Source organism: Ostrinia nubilalis, chromosome 25 (genome assembly GCF_963855985.1).
Source record: "Ostrinia nubilalis chromosome 25, ilOstNubi1.1, whole genome shotgun sequence".
NCBI classification, from domain to species: domain Eukaryota; kingdom Metazoa; phylum Arthropoda; class Insecta; order Lepidoptera; family Crambidae; genus Ostrinia; species Ostrinia nubilalis.
The window spans coordinates 2,633,878-2,656,884 of NC_087112.1; the positions used below are offsets into that span (position 1 = coordinate 2,633,878).

Here is a 23,007-nt window from a genome sequence, read left to right on the forward strand (position 1 = left end):
ACGTAGAACGCCATAGCGAGCGTCTACCAAAAGTCTGCCACATGAATTAGATTTACTGTGAGAAAAGATGTCCGAGAAATGGATTATAGGCTTTAAAAACTTTAGAACATTGCGTCTGATATCAGCATAGGTTTCAGTTCACAGATAACGAAAGTTACTGTTTTTACAGGTTTCTGGCACAGCCCTGAAGGAAGGAAAGACACACAGCGAGAACACCTTCTCAGTTGACACCAGGAACGCTGGTTATGGTGGTCTTTCCCTCTCCATTGAAGGCAAGTGTCTACAACTTCTAAATTATCCACGTTTAGCCAATAATTTAGATGGTCAACTCAGATTGGGTCAACCGGACCGAACTTTTCCTATGTTCTTCTGATAAACGTTGCGGGTCCAATGACAGCTTAGCTTTCCCCCGGGACAAACTTGGCCTTTTATAGGCGGTCAAGCTGATAGATCCTGGCTACACAGGAGTTGCAGTGGTGGTAACGAGAGGTGGGAATAGATAGATAGGATTGGCAAAAAGATGACGCTACAGAACTGCTATGCCATGCTGGAAACTACCTCCTGTTTTTATCTTTCCGTTTCATTTTTTTACAATAATAATATTTTTTTCAAGGTTTACAAACAACTTATGATTAGTAGAACTAGGTAATCCTGTCTCGGAACTGGAGAGATCGTTTACATTATTTTTTGTTTTAAGCTGGTATTTCTGAGGATTTTGACTTCATTTATGACTTGTTCCACCAGGTCCCAGCAAGGCCGAGATCCAGTGCGCGGACAGCAAGGACGGCGTGCTGTCCATCAGCTACAAGCCCACTGAGCCTGGCTACTACATCGTCAACCTGAAGTTCGCCGACCACCACGTGGAAGGCTCACCCTTCACTGTTAAGGTAAGAGAACAGATTTGACCTTCACTGGTTGGCTTTTTACTGGCGGTCAAGTTATAGATCCTGGATAATCAGGAGTTATAGTGGTGGGAACGAGAGACGGGAATACTCCTGTTGTTAAGAGAGAGTATTCGAGAGAATTGACCATGAGAACCCCATGAGCTACAATCCTATTGAGCCTAGCTACATCGTCAACCTGAAGTTCACCACGTGGAAGGCTCACCCTTCCATGTCAAGGTAAGAGAGAGTTCGTCCGTTTGTTCGTTTCAGCCAAATGACGTCCACTGCACAAAGGCCTCCCCCAAGGATTTCCACAACGACTGGTCCTGCGCTGCCCGCATCCAGATTCCAGATACTTCCCATGACCTTCCCAAAATCGATAAAATGGAGTGATAACCGCTTATCGCGGCGCGCATCTTAGGCCGCATCTTACAGATCGTTGGTCCACATAGTAGGCGGCCTGCCCACACTACGTCTTCTGGCCGTGGCTGCTTGGTCGCCACTCGAGAACTTTTCTGCTCCAACGGCTATCAGCTCAACGAGCTATGTGCCCTGTCCATTGCCATTTGAGTTTAATAATTCTGCGGGCAATAGCACTAGCAATTCAAGAGAGAGTATTTGGGAGAATTGACTATGAGAAGGGACACGATCTGATATACTAGCCCATTTAGCCTGGCTACTACAACGTCAACCCGTTTGCTCTTGTGATTGTTTCTTGTGTGATCTCCTTTGCCTCCTGTCACATAAAAAATATTAATTAATTTTCAAATTCAATTAGTGATAAACTGATAAGTCTCCATAACTTTCTCAGCAATAACGAGTTGCGTGACTTTAAAAGCTGTAATATTGTTAATGAAATAAACTGACCTTCAGAACTAACACGCGTTTTAATCTGCCTGTTTATTTTAATTAACGCGTGCGTTAATGATTACAAAATTTATAATATTGATGATAAGTATAAGAAACGTGTTTCGATTTAATTCAATTCAATTAAGTTCAATTAGGTGTAATTATTTTTTGTTGAAGTCTACTGGTTGTTGAATCCGCTACTCCTTCGATACTGAACAAATAAAGTTTTTGTATCGTTCGTTTCACCCAAATGACGTCCACTGCTGAACAAAGGCCTAGCCCATGGTTTTCCATAATGAACGGTCCTGCGCTACCCGCATCCAGGCTCTTCCCGCGACCTTTACCAGATTGTCGGTCCACGTAATAGGAGGCCTGCTCACGCTACGCACGCCAAAGTTTTTGTATCACACTATAGTTAGTTAGTTTCAGCCAAATGACGTCCACTGCTGGACAAAGGCCTCTCCTAAGGTTTTCCACAATGAACGGTCCTGCGCTGCCCGTATCCAGGCTCTTCCCGCGACCTTTACCAGATTGTCGGTCCACGTAGTAGGAGGCCTGCCCACGCTACGCACGCCAAAGTTTTTCTATAATATCACACTGTAGATCTAGCGCTATTCAGTCAGTACCTGAGGTATGTGAGATGTGTGATTATGACACATTATGACGTGACAGAACAAACAAATTTGGAGTCTCGCTGACATTTGACTTCACAAAAAACACCCTCCTCATGCCGTTCTCATACCTTAGGCACTGACTGAGTTATGTGTTAGAGTCCAGTGGTTCCCAAACTTATTTAGTCTACTGCCCACTTTGAGAATACATTATTTTTTAGCGCCCCCCATTTTTTAGTCAAGAGTCGAGCTCAGTCGGTGTCTAAGAGTCCTCCTAGTAGATGACGCCTCCCAAACCTCTACACAACGTCCCGATTTTTTTTCTGGGTCTCTTACCGCCCCCCTTTAAGCCTGCAGCGCCCACAAGGGGGCGTTATCGCCCACTTTGGGAAAGACTGTGTTAGACTTATAGTTATTTATTTATCACAGCATCTACAAGCTGTGCCCGCGACGTCGTAAGCGTGAAAATAGTTTGAATAATATTTCCCGTTTTTGCAACATCTTTCTTTACCGCTCCGCCCCTATTGGCTGTAGGGTGATTTTTTATAGCCTAAAGCCTTCCTCGATAAATATAGGCTATCTAACATAAAAATATTTTCAAATCGGACCTGTAGCTCCTGAGATTAACGCGTTCAATAAACAGCTTTATAATAGTTTAGTATCTTAGATGGAAATTGCGACCAATATTAGAGGTTTCTTTGAATTCCCCATTTAAAGTGTCATCTTAATAACAATACCTCGTCCTCAGGTCACCGGAGAGGGCAGCAACAGACAGAGAGAGAAGATTCAGAGGCAGCGCGACCCTGCGCCCTTGACGGAGGTCGGCACCAACTGCAAGCTCACCTTCAAGATGCCAGGTAATCTGAAAATTGAGAAATATTTATAAATAACTTGAGAAAATCGAACTGCCTAAGGCGGAAATCGAAACCACGACCTTTCGCTTTCGAACGCAAGACACTGGATGAATCCGTCGAAATTTTTAAGTCTAATACGCTGTCTCGGCCAATGTTGAGAAATGTAACAAAACTTTTACTTACTTAATTTTTTTTTAATTTTTAATTTGTTGGTCCTCTAAATGTCTGAAATCTGTATTGAGAGTAATTCGCTCGATCGTGAAAACAATAGTGCTACACATTTGTATGACCAAGGGCTATAAACTATAAATACGGGTAATATTTGCCCCATCCTGGTGGAATTCAAGTTAGTTAGTCATAATTGTATTCACTAGGATGGCGCCACTGTAGTGTAAGGTCCTGTGATTAGTCAGTGTTGCCAACTGTTAAAAACAATAGCCTTTTATTGCGTTGACTGAAAAGAGACACTATAGCTTGTCTTTGCATTACAAAATTTAAAGAAGAGCTGCGTTTTGAAAGCTCATAAAAGTTAAGTCAATTGATCGGTTGTATCAACAAGCTTTATTGGCTCAAAATCACCAAGGTGCAGAATTGGCTTTGCTAGCAATTTAATGTCTTAAATCTTGACTTATTTGAGAAAATAATAATAATAAATTACTTCATCTAACTTGTTTTGTGTGTACATCAAACAATATAACTAATTAATAAAGCAAATTTTAAATAAAATCAATACACATGCATGGATAATCATTTCGGGAACGCGTCCTAATGTACAATCTTCAGCAACAAGTCCAAAATTTTACATAATAATTTAAGGTAATTTACACATGTCATTACTTAATACACCGTATTTTTTATACAAAATTTAGTTTTAGAAAGGATACTAAAAGATTATTTATTTTTAACTATAAAAATGTCCAATATAGTTTGTCCGATACCGCACAAGTCATTTCAGTGAACGTATCGATAATCGATCAAAAAATATTTTAAGTTAACGCAGCCATTCGGTGTCTAACGTTAGTCGAGGAAGAAAACAATAACAAAACGGGCTGTCAGAGTATTTATCGTCAAATAAAATAAATCTAAATGGTAAGTACCTTTCAATTCATTATTCGTAGAGCGTACATCAATAATCCGTCATTTCGTGAACGTAATTATTACATTTAATTATTGATGAAATTCTTTTTTACTACACGAAATAACAAAGTAATCTCAAATATTTTCCTATTGACAAACCCAGATCGCATTTAATGTGGCTACCGTCTAATTAAAGCGCGCGCTTATTTGAAATCGTCATTTCGTGAACGGTCATTTCGGAAACGTTCCCGGACATGATGGCACGTTCCCGAAATGACTGTTGCGTTCTCGGAATGATGATTATTATTTCTAAGGGCGAATCATTTACAATATTTAATACATTTCTTTTAAAATTTTGTGTCTTTATAATTACAGCAAAATGGAAACTCCTGATAAAAAAAAATATAAAAAAATCTCAAAAAAAGCTTAAAAAGGATATTGCAGCTTATTTACGCCAAAGGGAAAAGGCGAATGCTAGAAAAAGAAAGTTTTTGGATTAAATGACTGAAGAGCAGTAAGAAATTAAAGGGGCTAAGGACAGAGAATATTATAGAAAAATTGAGTCATTTATAAGTCTGTATACTGTTCATCTTCCTCGGACAATGAAGATTTAGAAACAATATCTCGTATTCAGCAGATAAAAGTTAAACATATTGATGTTGAAGCAAATAAGTCTTATGGCAAAGAAAATATCCAAATCTCGTATATCCTGGAACATTCTTGCTTGTTAAAATTCCTACTGAGAAGAGACCTTTTTGTCCTTTTTTTAAGAAATAACTTGGAATTGTCATTCTCACTAAAATGTCTCTGGGGTGGTGGCGTAGTGAGGCGGGTCGTTACATTCCCTCTAATATGGTCGAGTGAAGCGATGGCTGGTTCACTCGTCATGTCTGTGAACAGGCGCTGCTTTCGGGGACTGGTCAATCCAAGTTATTCAAATTTATTAATGCGAGTCGCGATATTCTCACGTCCGAAATACCGCAGTGCCTCAAGTCAAAAGTATTGGACCAATGCGTGTTGCCAGTGATGGTATACGGATCTGAGACGTGGTCGCTTACTATGGGCCTCATAAGAAGGCTCAAGGTCACCCAAAGAGCGATGGAGCGTGCTATGCTCGGAGTTTCCCTGCGTGATCGAATCAGAAATGAAGAGATCCGTAGGAGAACCAGAGTGACTGACATAGCCCGCACAATCGCTCAAATCAAGTGGCAGTGGGCGGGGCACATAGCTCGGAGAGCTGATGGCCGCTGGGGCAGGAAGGACATCACCCATCATCATCATCATCGACATGTGTCGAAGATGATGATAGAGAAATCTTAGTAACCTAAGGATAAATGATTACTATTGATTTTGAGCAAATAATCAGTATTATTAGAAAAATAATAAGTTTTGTTTTGTAATTTTAATATTTTTTTAGTTAACTTGTTGTTCGTGACAGAATATATTGACGATTTTCTTACGTTTCTTATATATTTTTTGTATTATATACAGAAGTTTAGTGAAGTAGACTGTGATTTAAGGTCAAAAGACTGAAATTGTAATAACTGATTAAAACTTATAAAAAATATAATATGAGTACAGAAGTTTAACTAGACTGATTTATGAAGATGTTAACACTGAATTATAATAAGAATTTATTAATAGTAAGAGTAGTTTTTCTTAACTGTGAACAATATGGCAATATAAATAAATAACTTAGTTATTGAAATCGTTGTTTATAATTTAAATATTTCCTTATTTCTACCTAATTATATCAATATATCATCATTTCGAGAACATTTTTGTCATTCCGGGAACGGTTGATCATTTTCGGGAACGTTACAATATTTAGGTAAAATACGCATAAATGGAGGTATTTCAATATTATGTATATTTTATTACATTACAGAACTTTTGTTCTGTACATATTACGTTAATTTGATTAAAAGAGTTTTAAATATTATGAAATTTCTTAAATTGTATGCGGAATAATAGCAACTTATTTATTTTTTTGACGTATTTTGCTTGTAGAAAATTTTGAATGTATTGATTTCATTATTGCTTATTCAAAATAGATACATGATATACCCATGTTTTAAACAAAGCTCAAATTATGCGCTTTGTTTGGTTTTTCCGGGTTTTATGAAACTTAGGAAAACGTTCCCGAATTGATGGTTTTCTGCAAGATATTTACTGCTAAGCAATATTACAAAAAAAATAAAGAATTCTGTGCGCTGCCCTGTTAAGGTTTAAAAATATACAAAATAAGCAACAGTATAAACTAATAGTCATCATTATAGCTTGCAATTTTTTTTGTCATAAAACCGATTTTGAAATTCGCAACCTTGGTGATTTTGAGCCTATTAATCTTTTCTCTTCCCTCCAGGCATCACCTCCTTCGACCTGGCCGCGACGGTCACCAGCCCTGGAGGCGTGTCCGAAGACGCCGAGATCCAGGAGGTAGAAGACGGCCTGTACTCCGTCCACTTCGTGCCTAAGGAGCTGGGCGTCCACACCGTCTCCGTCAAGTATAGGGAGATCCATATACCTGGTGAGTTTGAAAGGAAAGAAGGACCTGTCTGGCCATCGTGGGGAATGTAGGCCAAATCCTCCATTTGCTTCTGGTACATTAGAGTCGTGCTCCTGCAGAGACTAAGGACCTGATGATGATGTTGATGATGATTACCAACATGTTACCAACATGGGTCATCCATGTTGGTAATATGTAACAGGAAATGAAAATGTTCACTGGTTAAGACAAGGAAACCACTGGTCACCTACAGCAAATGTCACCACAGTTACTGTCAGCTAAGCTCTTGAGGTCGTCAGTCCATCAAATCAAGATAATTTATTCCACACCAAACAAATAAGACATAATAATGGTTCAGTTCAAGCGGTTATCGACCAGTAATAGAGTCGTATTCAAGTACTTGTTTAACCGGGTGCTTTTCAAACGTCATAAATAATGTAAGTAATTACCGATTTTCGCAGCAAGAATCATTCCTTGATAGAGCTGATGTTCTTTTTTTGGGGTCAGTTTGTTAAGAACCACAACGGGAAACCATGACCTGCATCTTACTTAATGAAAAGTGATCATCAGACCGATGGTAGAGCGGGGATTCAGTAGGATCCTTAACCACAGGGAAACTGGTCATATTACCTCCAACTACAGAAGCTCATCTTATCAAAATCTCCTTTTCTTCCCCCAGGATCTCCCTTCCAATTCACCGTGGGTCCTCTCAGGGACTCCGGCGCCCATTTAGTCAAAGCTGGCGGTAGCGGCCTCGAGAGAGGCGAAGCCGGGCGCTTCAACGAGTTCAACGTGTGGACTCGCGAAGCTGGTGCTGGCCAGCTCGCCATCTCCCTTGAAGGGCCCAGCAAGGCTGAAATTGACTTCAAGGACAGGAAGGACGGTTCCTGCGACGTGTCGTACAAGGTTGATGAGCCTGGTAAGTTGTTATTATTATTCTTGCTAACATAGCTGTAAGAGCCATGGTGTTCACCCTCTAGCTAAACTATGGTTATGTTAAGAGTGGGTTTACCATAGGGGTTCCTTGAAGGGCCTAGTAAAACTGTGATTGACTTCAAGGACAGGAAGAATGGCTCCTGCGATGTATCGTACAAGGTGGACGTGACGACTTTTTTATTTCCTCCAGTTAAACTTTTATTCTTAAGTGGATAGATTACGGGTGGGTTCATAGTTTAAAAATAAACAGGTTGAAAAACATCTTGGGTGTATTTTACATCGAAATAGGTTATTTACGAGTGCGTTTTACATTTTAACAAAAAATTAAAGCACATAGTCGTGGTGACACACGGCTCCCTTTTATCGGAGGCTCAGCCATAATCAACAATTCAAATCCGCCCCCGCCGGGCCCGTGCGGACACCTAAAAAACATTATAAATACTGAAATGCACGTCATAAATAAACTTAACTTGTTCCTTATTCGAATGTTGACCACGCCCATCCAAACACCGGCCAATGGCGGACCGCTGGCCGCGAGCGCGGCAAAATTTACCGCGAACCATTTTGACAGTTCGATTTTTTAAATTTCTTTCTTGATTTTTTTTCTTTTTACGCTGACCACGGCAGTGTTGCCAGAAGGTTACTTTTGTAACCTTTTAGGTTACTTTTGAACTGCATTGGTTACTTTTAGGTTACACTAATGAAAAGGTTACTTTTAGGTGATTTTTCAGAAATTGTAGAATTAACTTTTACAGGTTATTCAGTAAAAATATTAATAGTGACAATTTAAAAATTATGTCATAAACTGCATTTAAACATGAATTTGATTTATTATAATGAGTTTTAGCAAATGTTTTTTTGATAATAAAACGCAAATCCATGAAACGGTTTTATACGACCGGTCACTTTTCGGTCTTCATGGAATGGTCAAAATTTCGAATTTAGGTAAACATGAACCATCCATGAACAACCTTACACAATCGCTCCGCACCCCCCCCCCCCCCGTATGAAGGTTACTTTTTATTCAAAAAGGTTACATTTTTTTATATTTCTGGTAATTTCTGACAAGACCCGACTGGCAACACTGGACCACGGAGACGTGTGTTCCTTTTTTACGCAATGGATGTCGCGATTTTAGCGGCCAGTGGTTATTCGGATTTACGATACGTGTTTTTGCTAATGAAAGTCATAATTCGCGAGGATTCCACGGTTTTTGCCGTTTTGTGTTAATTAGGGAATTTTATTGATACATCGTTTTTGTATAGGGGTTTTCTTGCAGCAAGTAATAATTTGTATATTATCGATAATCGTGACTTATTAAAAAACCCTTACAGCATTAATTACCATGACCTTTGATAGCTTCATGATTATATTTATTGTTCCTGAGTTATTTTTTTAATGAGGACTGAATGAGCTATGTCTCATAATTATAATTATTATCAGACTCCAACTTAGTGTACTACAATTTTTTTCCGTTTTTGCAAGTATCACTTATTGTTTTCAACAGTGTTGATTAATTTGATTTTTTTTATAAAAACTTAAAAGAAAGAGCTTTCTATAGGATGGAATTTGATGAATTGCTGAAAAACGTAAAACAAAACAAATCGAATCTTCTTTTGGTCTTAAAAAATAAAGCGAGCGGTTGCTTTGTCGGTCTGTGGCTAAAGCGTTCGAATTTTAAACAGTTTTTAAAAGTTGCGTAGGTAGTAGACAAAAAAAAGAAAATGAGAAAAGTTGACGAATAACGGTTAAGAAGCGAGTTGACACGTTCAAGTGAAGTTCAAATGAATAATGTAAAATGAAGACATGCTATTAGATGTAGACTTCTTAATAAAGAGAGTTGGAAGAATTAAAATTAATGTATAAATAAACATAATTATTATCCTTTGCATAGAAAATGTCCTCAAATAACCAATTAAGTGGAAAATACAAATCATCATTTTTTACTCTAATTTCCAACTTGAGAGTTGAATCGAGGACTCTCCAATGTATTTTTTTGGGACGATTTTTTTGATGGTATAAAATTGCAGTAAATATTACGATTATTAAATCTACTAAAAATAATGATTGTTTTTCGAATAATTATGTAAAGTCGCTCTGTGATCAAACCAATCACCAAACGAAACCAAAAAAATCTGCCGCATTTTCAAAACAAAATTATGTCAATACAAAATGAGACGCACAGTGGTCAATCGCCCGCGAATACCTGCTCCAAAATAACTGTCGCCTCAAAAATTTCAAATTAAAAACTGCAAAACTTAAGTCATTATTATTTGGGATAGAAAATTCTAATCGGGATACAATTATGAAGTCCCAGCGCAAAAAGGGTGCGGTTCTTTGTCGGATGCTCTGACATTTTTTTGTACTGACGAATACAATGGGACTGCGGACAAATTTAGTCCAAGCTCGCATTCCGGGCTGCTGGTGTTTAAGAATCATTTTAATTGACCGCTGGACCGAGGGGCGTTTTGAAAAAACTTGATAAGTGTAAGTAAAGTTTGTGGTGAGATGGTTCCTTCGAGTTTTATTAACAAAAGTGTTCGTTTGGTTCAAGTACATCATGAAGTTATTAATATTAAAAATGTAAGATATCTTACTATGTCAGCCTATCGAACATGCGCGGGAATCTTATCATTTTATTAAATTGCTTCTGTTCATCGATTACCATAGAGATAGATGGTAAAATTATGTCTGTGGATTTATGGTTTAATGAATGAACCGTTTATTAACTACAAGTCATCAAATTAGTGGATATTCCCAGTTCCCACGTATACTATTTTTGCAGGATCCCATTTAGAAAGAAAGAAAGAAAGAAGAAAGAAAGACACATTTATTACAATGGACATCACACAAATACAGGCAATTACATAGACATGACAGTGGCACGTAATAATGGAAGAAGAAAAAATAAAAACAAGAGTAAACTGAGCAGTGCCACCCATCCACCAACAAGATGCCCACTGCAACGGGACCCCACTCAGCATATTCCGTGGCCCACGGTGACGAAGGCCACGGCGCTGGTTTTCAGTGTGCCCCATGCCGAGTGAGGGTCACGGACCATTGGTAAAATAAATAAAATAAAAAATTTAGTAGTACCTTACGTGTTTTAATATTCATATTCACGTTCACGCGAACATTCCGTTTGCAGTGTCCCGCAAAAAACTAATCCAATCGAATTTGTAATTTGAATTTCAAACACATAAATGTGTGTTCACATGAAAGTCCAGTTTTACGGGATCCAGTACCTAATGCAGGACTGCTGTAGGAATAAACCCTTAGTTTACTTCTTTCTTTGTAATTTAGCTTTGAAGATTTGAATTTGAAGTTTTCCTAGCGCTTTATCCTCATTCTAAAGACTACGGAACCCTAAAAATCCAAAGATCGGGAACAGACTACGCGCTATGACGGAATGCCACTTTTAGACGGGTTTTTTGGCCAGCGGGCTCCTTTCGCTCCACTGGGCAGTGATAGTATTTCGAAGATGTGTGTTTTAGGTATACCTAAGTTGATGCTAAGTTTTTATTCGGTTACTTACTGCATTCCTGGCTCCTTAGTTTTGAAACTGCGTTGCAGTTTTTTTTTTCGTATTTTTTTTGTGTTTTTTTTACAGCGAATATACAGGTCAAACTAATTATATTGTTTGCGTGTTTTTTTGCTATTAATCGTATTATAGTAGGTCATCATACCTAATTGTAGCAGATTGAAAAAATTGCAGGTTCTCAGTTAGTTAGTTATGTTTGTGTCTACGATTACTATTTAAGACCTACTTAATATCACAATCCCTAGCATTTTGTCATAAATATCATAGAAATTTTAGCATTAATACTATTCGTAACATAGAAATCATCGCCATGGAAACTTTCGTGAACCAAAAGGGAAAGTTTAAAATAGATCCTTTAATTTTAGCAATGTGTTTAACATTAAAACTTAAAACGCATAACATAATTTGTAAAAGCGTTGCGTGATTATAATTGTGTTGACGAACATAATTTTAAACCAAGGATCATCGTTTTGGCATAATTTACTTCGTAATTTTCTGGTCGTAACTAATGTTTAAATGAATAAGCGAAATAAACATACACATCTGTCTAAACGTTCATAAATACCAATGTTTCCGGTAGACTAGTCGCTTGCTAATTAGAAAGAATTTAGCATAGCCCAGGGATGGCGAACTAATGGTACGATCCATCATAATTTAGGGCACGCCACCAATCACAAAATTCAGTTTATAAATAGTGCAAATGTGTTTTGTATAAAGATTCAACCACATAAACCGGCGCGTTCATAGGCCAATAATTGACGGGTCGCGCGAACTGTCATGGGTCGCGCGACTTGTCATTGGCTTATGATCGTACCTATTTGCTCTCATCAGTTAGTGCCACTGGTAGAGTCCTGTTTCTCGCCAGTGGCGCCACTTGTACGACAAACTTATTATAATATGGCACGGGATTATTCCCACCTCTCGTTCCCACCCCTATAACTCCTATGTAGCCAGGATCTACAGCTTGAACGCCATAAAAACCCAACCAGTGAAGGTCAAGTTTATTCCGGGGAAAAGTTAAACTGTCATAGGACCCGCAACGAAATTAATCAGAAGAACATATGAGGAGTTCGAAGTTAAGTTTCGACTTTCCTCCATTGCAAAGCGGATAACAGGTCATTATTAGCATTATTAGGTGTTATTTGATGGCACGTCTATGGCTACATCATTTTTTTAGAAAAGTGGCACGTTGATACAGAAAGGTTCGCCATCCCTGATAGCCAATATGGCATAACATTGGCTGTTAACAATAAATTACTCATCAACACTAACTAAAGTTGATTATAAAATGCAAATATTGGGGGTATTAGCAAATCAAATGATCCCAGTCCTGTTTAATTCCCACTTAGTGGCAGCTGCTGCGATTATTTAAATGTTAATGATACTTCAATTATGAACAATCGTTTTGAGGAATATTAATATAAATGAGGCGAAATGTGTGAGCTTTGGGGGTTGTAAACTTATGTAACTAATGTGAAAGCTTTTTGATTTTGTTGAAGATTTTAATTTCTAACATGGTGGTACATAATGTATTTATGTTTCTAATATTATGAGGCAGACCGCCTAATTTGTGCCTTCATTTTGGTATTTCTTTTATGTGGTACTGTGTTTATTACCTAATATTGTTACCATTGTTACTATAAATAAACTAGGAGAGTTTAAAAAGAAACTAAATTTTTCAAACAAATAAGGATTATGTTTACTGCAATATGATATAATATCTGCAACACATTACAAAGAGAAAACATTTTGAGAAGCTGAATCACTGTTTAGTTGATTTTTCTCATACTTATTTATCCCATAAAGTAAAGTAGAACGCATAAAGTATCACAAACAATTTAATAAACGCAACAATGTAAGCACCAAAACTCTATCACTTCCATAAGTTTTCCCTCTAAAACGTTCCCACAGGAATTCGAAAGTGATTGAGACATTTTTTCTCCCAAAACAGGTGTAACAGCCGATAATGACATAAATCCCTTCACCTGTTCCCGAAAATCCTTAAAACTGAAAGAGGAAGCGCGCCGGGCATCGAACCCGGGACATGTCAATACTACCACTTTGCATGAGACCTACATCATTATTTCGACGCGGGCGGGTTACGCCGATTCCTAAACCGAGGTTAACCTGATTTAACGGTTAATCAAAATTATCTTTGTTGTGTAGACTAATTAAATTAGTACTTACAAATCGTCAAATGCTCTTAAGGAGCCTATGCATGTCTCATTCTTTTTTTGCCCTACCAGCGCTTCGAGACAAACATTTGGCAAGTGCTGAGAAGAAGCGCCGCAACAAATATTTTTCTCAATGTCAGAAAAATATCTAATTAGAGTTTAATATTAAGTTTGATTACACAAAGTTTTAAAAAACTACATTTACTAATTAAAACTGAAACTGACATATACAAAATAATGAGCCAAAATTAAAGTAGGTATATACTATAATATAGTAACTAAAGTACACGCTACTACTGCAGAACCTCAGGAAAAATCTACAGTTACAATTAAATAAAATAGTATAATCTCATCTTCAAGAAATAATTGGTATTATAGTGCCAAGGCAGGGTATTACTTTTATAAGTTAGAAACTTAAACCACAGATAAAAGTAATAACTTTTAAATCTCATGTTAACTAGCCCATGTTAACATTTAACATAATATAACGGATTGTTAAACCCAACTCTTACACGGTGCAACCGGCCAAACTAATTTCTTAGCAAAACGAAACGCAAAGAAACATTCTAAAAACACGAGAAATATTTTTTTGCTCAATCCGCAAAAACTAACGAAAAAAGTAAAGTCGAATGTAAATAAATCTGTAGCTACAATATGCCCACCGCGACGATCCGCGCCCGTACGTATGGGAAGGTCAAGAGGGAGTCTGAAGCATCTTTGAATGGTTCCGTATCTCTAGGAAATACAACATTTCTTATTAGTAAAGATTTGAAAATTATAAATAACTTGAAAAAATCGATCTGCCTAAGGCAGGAATTGAACCCATGAAGCCCGGCAAGCGGAAGGTCGTAGATTAGTTTGAGATGGTAAAATGCTAAAAATTAAATAACTATTAAAGATTTGTTTTAGACCATTAGAATACAATGTTTTTTCTGAGTTACATATGAATTTTTAGTACCCGTGCAAGGCCCTTAGTTAAAAATGTATAAAGCCACGTCAATACTTTAAGTTTTAGGCTAACTTTACCTAAATATATTTAGAACGAGAAGATGACAGTGTTAAGCTTGTTGTTACATTATCTAGATTTGAGAAGATAGTGTAATTAATAAAGACCAATAGTTAATTAGATCTATAAGATTAAGTGGCAAACTCATTGAATAGTTAGTCGGTGTTCTTTAAAACACTAATAATATTATCGTGACGCGATAGAGATTGAAATTATTTTTATTAGATTTAGAAAAGGATCCTTCCTAAATAAACTGGTCCTTAGTTAAAATTCCCCAAAAAAGATAGAAGTGTTTGAGGTTTGCAGTTTTCATTTCGTGGAGCAGACCCCTGCAACCCAAATGCGAAAATTTGAATTTGCAGCCAGACCTGGAAAGAAATATTGGAGGCATCGTTAGTCCGTTATTCAGATTGAGTGACATCCCTCCCCTTTGCGGGTTTTTTCTCAAAATTTAAATCGCGTTTTTGCCCACTTTCGTCGGTTTTTTAGCCCACTGTGCAAATTTATATTTGTCGGTCCTTCGTAGAGGAATTAGATTATTTATTTCCGGTGTGTTCTTAATTGGGCTGTTTAGTTTGTTTATTTATTTTAGAATTCATTAGGTTCATGTGTTTCACTCGTATGATTTCTTATTGTTTACATATAATTTTTTGTTTGGTCTTCAACAATTGACGTGTAAGCCATCAACACCTTTTTACTGCGTGTTTGAATTATACCTATTAATTGCTTATTAGAGGTATTGTTTTAATTAACGGGCCGGTCTTTTTTCTGGTATAGGTACTTACTCGATGAAAGCTGGCAGATATTTTTGATTTATTACGATAATTGACGTTTTCGTTTGATTTATGATTGGAAATGTGGAAATGAAAGTTTCTTCCTGATTGTATCTTTATTATACACATGACCTGTGCTACAATGGTTTTTTGAGTTAGATCATGTCCGTATTTGACTTGAGTTACCAGATAAGTTAGAATAATGAGAGGTTTACTACTTTAATTTTGTGTTGAAACATGTTTTTTAAAACTGACATGCCTGTATTTTATATTGGCAGAAACTTGATTTCTTACTCTCCTGTATAACTTAAGATGCTTTAGATCAGTGTTCCCGCAAACTTTTTGTGTTCAAGGTACATCTAGGAAAACTAAATTTTTTGGAGGTTTTACCTTTGTTAGTCTTACCCTTACTTACTAAAAATCATCATCATCATCATCATCATGTCAGCCATAGGACGTCCACTGCTGAACATAGGCCTCCCCTAATGCTTTCCACGTTGATCGATTGGTAGCGGCCTGCATCCAGCGCTTCCCTGCTACCTTTACGATGTCGTCGGTCCACCTTGTAGGTGGACGTCACACGCTATTCCCACGTTACTAAAAATAAGTTTATAAAATAATCTTATTTTTTCAAGGCACACCATCTAATGACCACGGTACACCCAGTCAAGTTTATAGCCACGATAGCCGAACGGTGAAGGGGTCGGAGTGGCCGACTCGAGATACGAGGAACGCGGGTTCGAATCCCACCGCCGCTCGACTATTGTGGTGAGCCCACTCGTAACACAAGCTTATTTAGCTTAACACGAGGGGCTAATGGGACTATTAGTAATTTGGGCAATACAAATTGGTAATAATCTTTTTTAAAAAAAAAAAAAAGTGTGCCGCGGTACCACCTTTTGCGGAACACTGCTTTAGATACTAGTTGTATACATTATTTGCAAAATTTTAAAATTAGCAGTAGTTTTTTGGCGCTCTGCATAAATAATCATTAATTTAATCTACATTTTTCGGACTACTAGTTTCATCATGCATGAACATGTCACCCCAACCCGTCTGGCCAGCGTCAAGCATTCCCTATCTTATCCTCCATTTGCCTCTGAGAGAGGGTAGTCCTCATCCATTTCTCTCGCCAGTGGAGAATAAAAGATAACCTATGATGGTGACCACGTGAGCAGGCCTCCTACTAGGTGGACCGACAATCTGGTAAAGGTCGCGGGAAGAGCCTGGATGCGGGCAGCGCAGGACCGTTCATTGTGGAAAACCTTGGGGGAGGCCTTTGTTCAGCAGTGGACGTCATTTGGCTGAAACGAACGAACGAACGATGAACTAGACGGTGCTGTGTGAAATGTCCAGACATTAATTTTACAATCTTTCTCCAGGTGAATACCGCATCGGCCTCAAATTCAACGAGCAGCATATCCCAGATTCTCCCTTCAAGGTGTACATCTCCCCAGCGGTGGGCGATGCATACCTGCTGGAAGTGGCCCAGTTCCCAGACTCGGCTCAGGTGGACAAGCCAGCCCAGTTCTACATCAGGTTCAACGGGGCTAAGGGAGAACTGGACGCGAGGGTAAGTTTCTAATCTTCTTCTTCTTATTATTGAAGTTACAAGAAGGTGTCAGACTTAGTTTGCAAGAAGTCAGAGAGATTTCACTAACGTTGCGACACGCCGTGCCGCTGCCACGCCGCTGCGGTGACGCACCGCAAAGTCAACGATCGTGTGGAATCTCTTAATGTGTCTCCAAAGCACGGAATTTTATTTCTTTTTTTGAAATTGGGAATCGAACCAATACATCCGTAATAATGCTAAGAAAGTAAGACACTTTCTTAGTACTGGATCGTTACTGCTAAGTCGAATGATGAAGGTGAAATAATGAATTATAGCACCCAGATTACATTTTTGTTTCATATAGCAACTAATTCGATAAATGGAATGTCTAATTCAAATCTTTGCTACGGTCACCCAATCTTTTCAATTCCCTAACTTTTATCTACATCATATAAATTCCAAAAATGCACGAAACCCGCCCCACAGTCCATTTAAGATTTATAAACTGACCACAATAAGTCTTCCAATAAACACACCGTTTGATTTATCGTGTGAACATGACGCCGACTGTACGTGATTTATGATCGATGGGTCGGACTGTACGTAATATTTGATGTACGTGGGGTCGGAAATTTTGGGTATTTTTTTCCAGAATTTGTTGGGACGTGCACCAGTGGGTGTGAGATGAGAAATGTTTAGGAAGAAAATTCACGTTAGTTTTAGAGTTCAGAGATTTACGCTCGTATTCACAAACATTACTATGAGGTCTCACAGTGCGCGTGGACGCACAGGGTGACACACGAACCAATCACAGAGCTCTATTTAACGCTGTGCGTTCGATTTGCTGCTTCACTTAAGCAAGCATCGTTTGTGAATACGGGCATTAGTAACTACCTACTTAAGTACTTTTGTTACATGGTTTTTCGTGGTGGCCAGTATTAAAGCATTATAATTTAAAATTTTTGCTACTAAATACTATGAATTGTCTATAAAAACTATAGTAATCCTGTTTATTTAGGTTAATTCGTCTTTATTAAGGTAGGTATTAAAATCTATCTGACTACATGTAGCAGGTGGTACCTAGCAGGAAAATATTTATGAGGACATAAACATTAATCTATTTATTCGCTAAAAGAGTCACATTTATTTAAAAACATGGAAAATAGACAAAACATGCATGGTCAAAGTTTTATATTACTACACAATTATTTAAAGCTTCTTCTTGAAGAATGTTACCTATCTAAACACTATGTATTTCTCGCAAACTGTGGACGAAGTCGCGTGAACTAATCATGCCAAACTAGCGTTTCATTGCACAGTGGGCCGGGGCCGGCGGGCGCGGGCAAAAAACGCAATAAAACCGTGGCACGTGACCTGAGATAAATCTCGACGCTAATATTTTATAAAAGCGATGAATACGGAACTTTGCGTGATATAAAAGTTAATATGGCAGTTTCCCTTGAGGTTCTCTTTTTGATTTGTTGTTTGTAGCATAACGAAGTAGTCTAATAAAAAGTATGCAAAGCTAGTATTCTTGTTCTTATTACATATTTTATGATAGAAAATATATTTTTGAGCGATTTGGCCCCGTAGTTGAGAAATCTTTTGGACACGGTTTCATTCTTGCACTAGAAGTTCGTTCGTTTCAGCCGAAAGACGTCCACTGCTGGACAATGGCACTAGAAGTAACCCAAAAAATTTTTTTTTCTGCTCAACCTAAAGGTAAACTGGTCGAGAATGCACATGTATCTACAAGCTTACTTTGGCATAAAAGTTTTAAATAAATAAATACTTGAGGAAAAGTATGTATTATTAGGACCTTCTGTAACATTGCGAAGTGAATATGAATATTACTTACGCCCATATTCACAAGCATTGCTACGAGGTCTCACAGTGCGCGTGGACGCATATGGTGACATACGAACCAATCACAGTGCTCTAAGTATGTTCAACGCTGTAAGTTCGATTTGCTGCTTCATTTAAGCAAGCACCGTTTGTGATTATGGGAGATAATAATCAAAGGACAGAATCATAATTGTTATTATTTTCGTTGAAATATTTAACGAAAATAATAAGATTCTGTGCTTTGTAGAGCACAGTAACAAACGTCTAAGGTGGCTCTTAAAGCTTACAGTACTTAATCTCACTCAAACTCTACGTGACGATAGCGAAACGACCGTGCCCCATATTTTGACTAGGTGTAGAGTTTGTTTAGACTCCTAGAGTTAGGGCGTGTAGAGCTAGAAGCTTGAATCGATGGTTTTTAAATATGCGACTTCTTTTCTCGACTTGGCAAATTATAAATCAATTTGTTTTTGGTGGGATATACTTGGTCTATGGTTTTAACACCATTATTTTTACCCAAAATTGTGAAAATAAATATTGGAATTTGAATTCACTTTTAGTCTAGGTGCAGACCACCGACTTTTAGGTGGCCAATAGTTGGGCCCGATTTTAATTTGCATGAAGAATCGGCCGATACCAAATCGGTGTAATGTGCGCACTTCCATACATCTCCATACTGATTAACAGCCCGACTCAACTATCGGCCAACTAAAAGTTGGTGGTCTGCGCCTAGGTTTACCAAACTTTTCAACTTCCTTCTTTCTCTCCAGGTGATCTCCCCCTCAGGCAAGACCGACGACTGCTTCATCCAGAACATCGACGGAGACCAGTACTCCATCAGGTTCATGCCGAGGGAGAACGGGGTCCACAACATCAACGTCAAATTCAACGGGGTGCATATCCCCGCGTCTCCTCTTAGGATCAAGGTACGTAAGATAGAAACATAGGGAGAAACTATTATGCCAGTTTTCACCATACCTAATTTTTAAGTGATCCCTATGAACACATTAATGAATTTTGTTTTCATAGGGGTCACTTAAAAATTAGGGATTGATGGTGAAAATGAGCATAAGACGTTTATTTTAGGGTATGTTTCGCCAAAGCAATTCTTTATTAAGTCTTTTATTAATATAATTTCAGTGGTCTTCTAATAATATTTATAAATTCGCAAACAAATAACTATTTATTAGATGCTAATCGATGAAGTCATATTGAAAAAATATTTATAAATTAAGCCTATTTCGACAGCGATATCCTGTTTTAAAGTATAATGACCAGAAATAAAATTATCAAAATAAAATTAAATTGGCGGCCAGTGTTCATTATTTGAGTTTTATATTTAATTAATTGTACAGGTGGGAAAAGATGACGCCGATCCAGCGGCAGTCCACGCACACGGCCCAGGGTTGGGCTCAGTGAAGACTGGTAAGCTATGTTGTTAATCAAATACTTCATAATAACCAGACAAAAGCATCATTATCGTTATGTTAGTTTTCTTCTCAGTATTTGCCAAAATGTTGGTCTCGAAGCGTTCTAAAGCAAAAATCAATAATATTTTATCACATTTGTTACAATGCTAAACATCTGGCAATTCTGCAACTATCCCGAGATCAATTTAATAAAGAAGAAATAGAAAAAAACGAATTCTGTAACTTTATAATGAAAAATGTAAATTACCTACCTACGTTGAAAGTAAAAGAAGTCCACTGTCGACCTAATTTACAGAGATCCACATGAAATCCTCAACTACAGAGGACCTTAACTTACCTTTAACCGCCGAAACATATACTACGACTTAGTCTCAACATTTTTATTATGGCGACAAAGGACAATGACCAAAAATGTATGGAGTGTGGTCCAAATGTCCACCACTAACGAGACCTATGTAGTAAAATAGTCTATTAAATACTGATTCATTATAACCAAACCGCAATCAAAAATATGCTGTCAGTAAAAAGTTATGACTGAATGAAAAGTCTGTTTTTTACCTTTTCATCCGAAAAATCTTCTTGATATCATTCTATCCATTGCACATTTTGGACTAATCTACGCATGTTATGTCATGTCGCATGTGGCGCGGGGTTATAGATGAATTTTATTAAATATTATACTAGCTGTGCCTACGACTTTGTACGCGTGAAAATAGTTTGAATAATATTTCCCATTTTTACAACATTCGTCTTTATTGCTCCGCCCCTATTGGTTATAGGGTGATGTTATTTATCCTAAAACCATCCTTGATAAATGGGCTATCCATAACAAAAATAATTTTTCAAATCGGACCAGTAGTTCCTGAGATTAGCGCGTAAACTACTACGATTTTTCAAACAGTCATAACTTTTTACTGACAGCTTATTTTTTTTTCGTCCCATACTGAAAGTTAATCTCTATTTTATGGACTATAAGCCATTATAGGTCTCATTAGTGGTGGACATTTGGACCACTTTCGGTCATTGTCCTTTAGGTACGACGGGTGGTAACGTTAGCAAAAAGCCTTACCATCGACCAAACCGAGCAGAGAATCGAACTACTGGGAATCGAACCCAGGATCTCTAGTATACTTTCCTTCCACTTCACATACTCACCTACCTCTTACCTCCAGGAGTGAAGACGGACCTCATCATCGACACCTGCAACGCTGGAGCCGGCATCCTGGCCGTCACCATGGACGGACCCTCAAGGGTCGCCATGGACTGCACGGAGGTTGAAGAGGGCTACAAGGTAAGGTGTACCTACCCTATAGGATCAAGCTGTAGGCTACACAGGAGTTGCAGTGGTGGGAACGAGAGGTGGGAATAGTCCCGTACCCTATAGGATGGGGTGGTTCTGACCATTATTGCACCATTTTTGGGCATTTTAATTAAAACTCTGAAATTACAAAAATATTTCTTGTAATTTATGAGCTTATTCCTGAGGCTTCAAACGCATGAGTTTCGGCCTGTTTCAGAAAACAAAACGCGCGTGTCTATCTCTTTTAAAAAACAGATATAAAAACTATCTTAAGTCTTCCTAGAGGGTTTTTTTGTTAGTGTGTGTTATTGAGATACACATGCAAGGGAAGCTGTTAAATTCTTTTAGGAGAGCGACTATATGGGTAATGTAGGCTTTGAAGCGTTTTGTTGTGTAAACTAGTTACTTTCAAGTATAGGCGTAAAAAAGTAACAAGCATCCATCCTTCCTCAAAAACTTTCACATTTATAAGCTCTGCAGTTTCTTCTTTAGTTTCTCTATACACTTGTCGTTTTCTCTCTCTCTCTCTATCCCTCTTTAATTACTCTATGTATTTTCAGAGTAAATACAAATGAGTAAGTCATCTTCATAGAAACGCACCGAGCGCGGTTTGTATGTGAGCGCGCCAACACGTATGCGGCGCGTACGCACATACTGACAAAATTTAGCGTAGCGGGGTTGTGGTGTTGTTTCTATGAAGATGATCTACTCATTTGTATTTACTCTGGTATTATCTTGTAGTTTTAGTTATGCAGTTTATTAATTCAAGGTATTGTTTTAGGTCCGATACACGCCTCTGGCCCCCGGCTTCTACTACTTGAGCATCAAGTACAGCGGAGCCCACATCGTTGGTTCTCCCTTCAAGATTGAGGCTACTGGTGAGATTTTTGTTTAAATACTAATTTAACTCAATGTAGAGCTTACTGTAGGGGTCTAAAGACTATATTTTAACAGTGAAATGGTTTAGGCTCTTCTCTACAACGAAATAAGTGTGAACTAGTGGATGGGAGTGGTTGGCCTTCTGTTTCAGACAAAAGACGTCCATTGTTGGACTGGATTTCCACAACAAGCGGTCCTACGCTGTCCATCCCAGTGCTTTCCTTCACCAATCTTGCAGTTAGCAGGGATGCTATGGATATCCGTAACCGAAATTTTCGGATATCCGAAATAAAAAAATATCCGTAACCGTAACCGAAACCGGTATAATATTATCCCAATATCCGTAACCATATCCGTAACCGAAACTACACATCCATAACATCTCTAGCAGTTAGATATTGTAAAATGACTCTAAGGTACCTGACAATACGACAGTTCCAAGTTGAGTATAAGGGAAAACACTATTACGAGCACGAAACAGGATTGAGATCCCTCTGAATCATAAAATCATAATAAACTATTACGCAATTATTGCAAAATTGATAGTGTTTGTATTTCCAAAGGTGTGACCATTTAAAACTTCACACTTTTTGAGATATTATCGAAAACAATGATAATTAGTTCTTTCTTCTTATTATGCCAGAAAAAGCAGTAATAACTCCTCTTAAACACACCCGTGGAATGCAACAAAAACCAAATTCTATGCTTTTACGGCCGAATGGATACCGAAAAAAAGAAATACCACAAGACGTGACTCTTTTAATTGATACCAAAAACGTTAAATACA

At 37.9% G+C, this 23,007-nt stretch overlaps 1 protein-coding gene across 13 annotated transcripts in view; it reads left to right on the top strand.

The window, feature by feature from the left end:
• The window catches only part of LOC135084232 (filamin-A), a 101,088-nt gene that overhangs the window by 73,497 nt on the left and 4,584 nt on the right, over positions 1–23,007 (top strand). For all 13 annotated transcript variants that reach the window (XM_063978982.1, XM_063978985.1, XM_063978983.1 and 10 more), the window contains 10 exons: positions 170–272; positions 745–887; positions 3,093–3,201; positions 6,641–6,805; positions 7,464–7,703; positions 16,597–16,787; positions 19,382–19,537; positions 19,967–20,036; positions 21,214–21,332; positions 22,123–22,219. In XM_063978982.1, the coding sequence (XP_063835052.1) occupies positions 170–272; positions 745–887; positions 3,093–3,201; positions 6,641–6,805; positions 7,464–7,703; positions 16,597–16,787; positions 19,382–19,537; positions 19,967–20,036; positions 21,214–21,332; positions 22,123–22,219 (1,393 nt within the window). The remainder of the gene's footprint in view (positions 1–169; positions 273–744; positions 888–3,092; positions 3,202–6,640; positions 6,806–7,463; positions 7,704–16,596; positions 16,788–19,381; positions 19,538–19,966; positions 20,037–21,213; positions 21,333–22,122; positions 22,220–23,007) is intronic.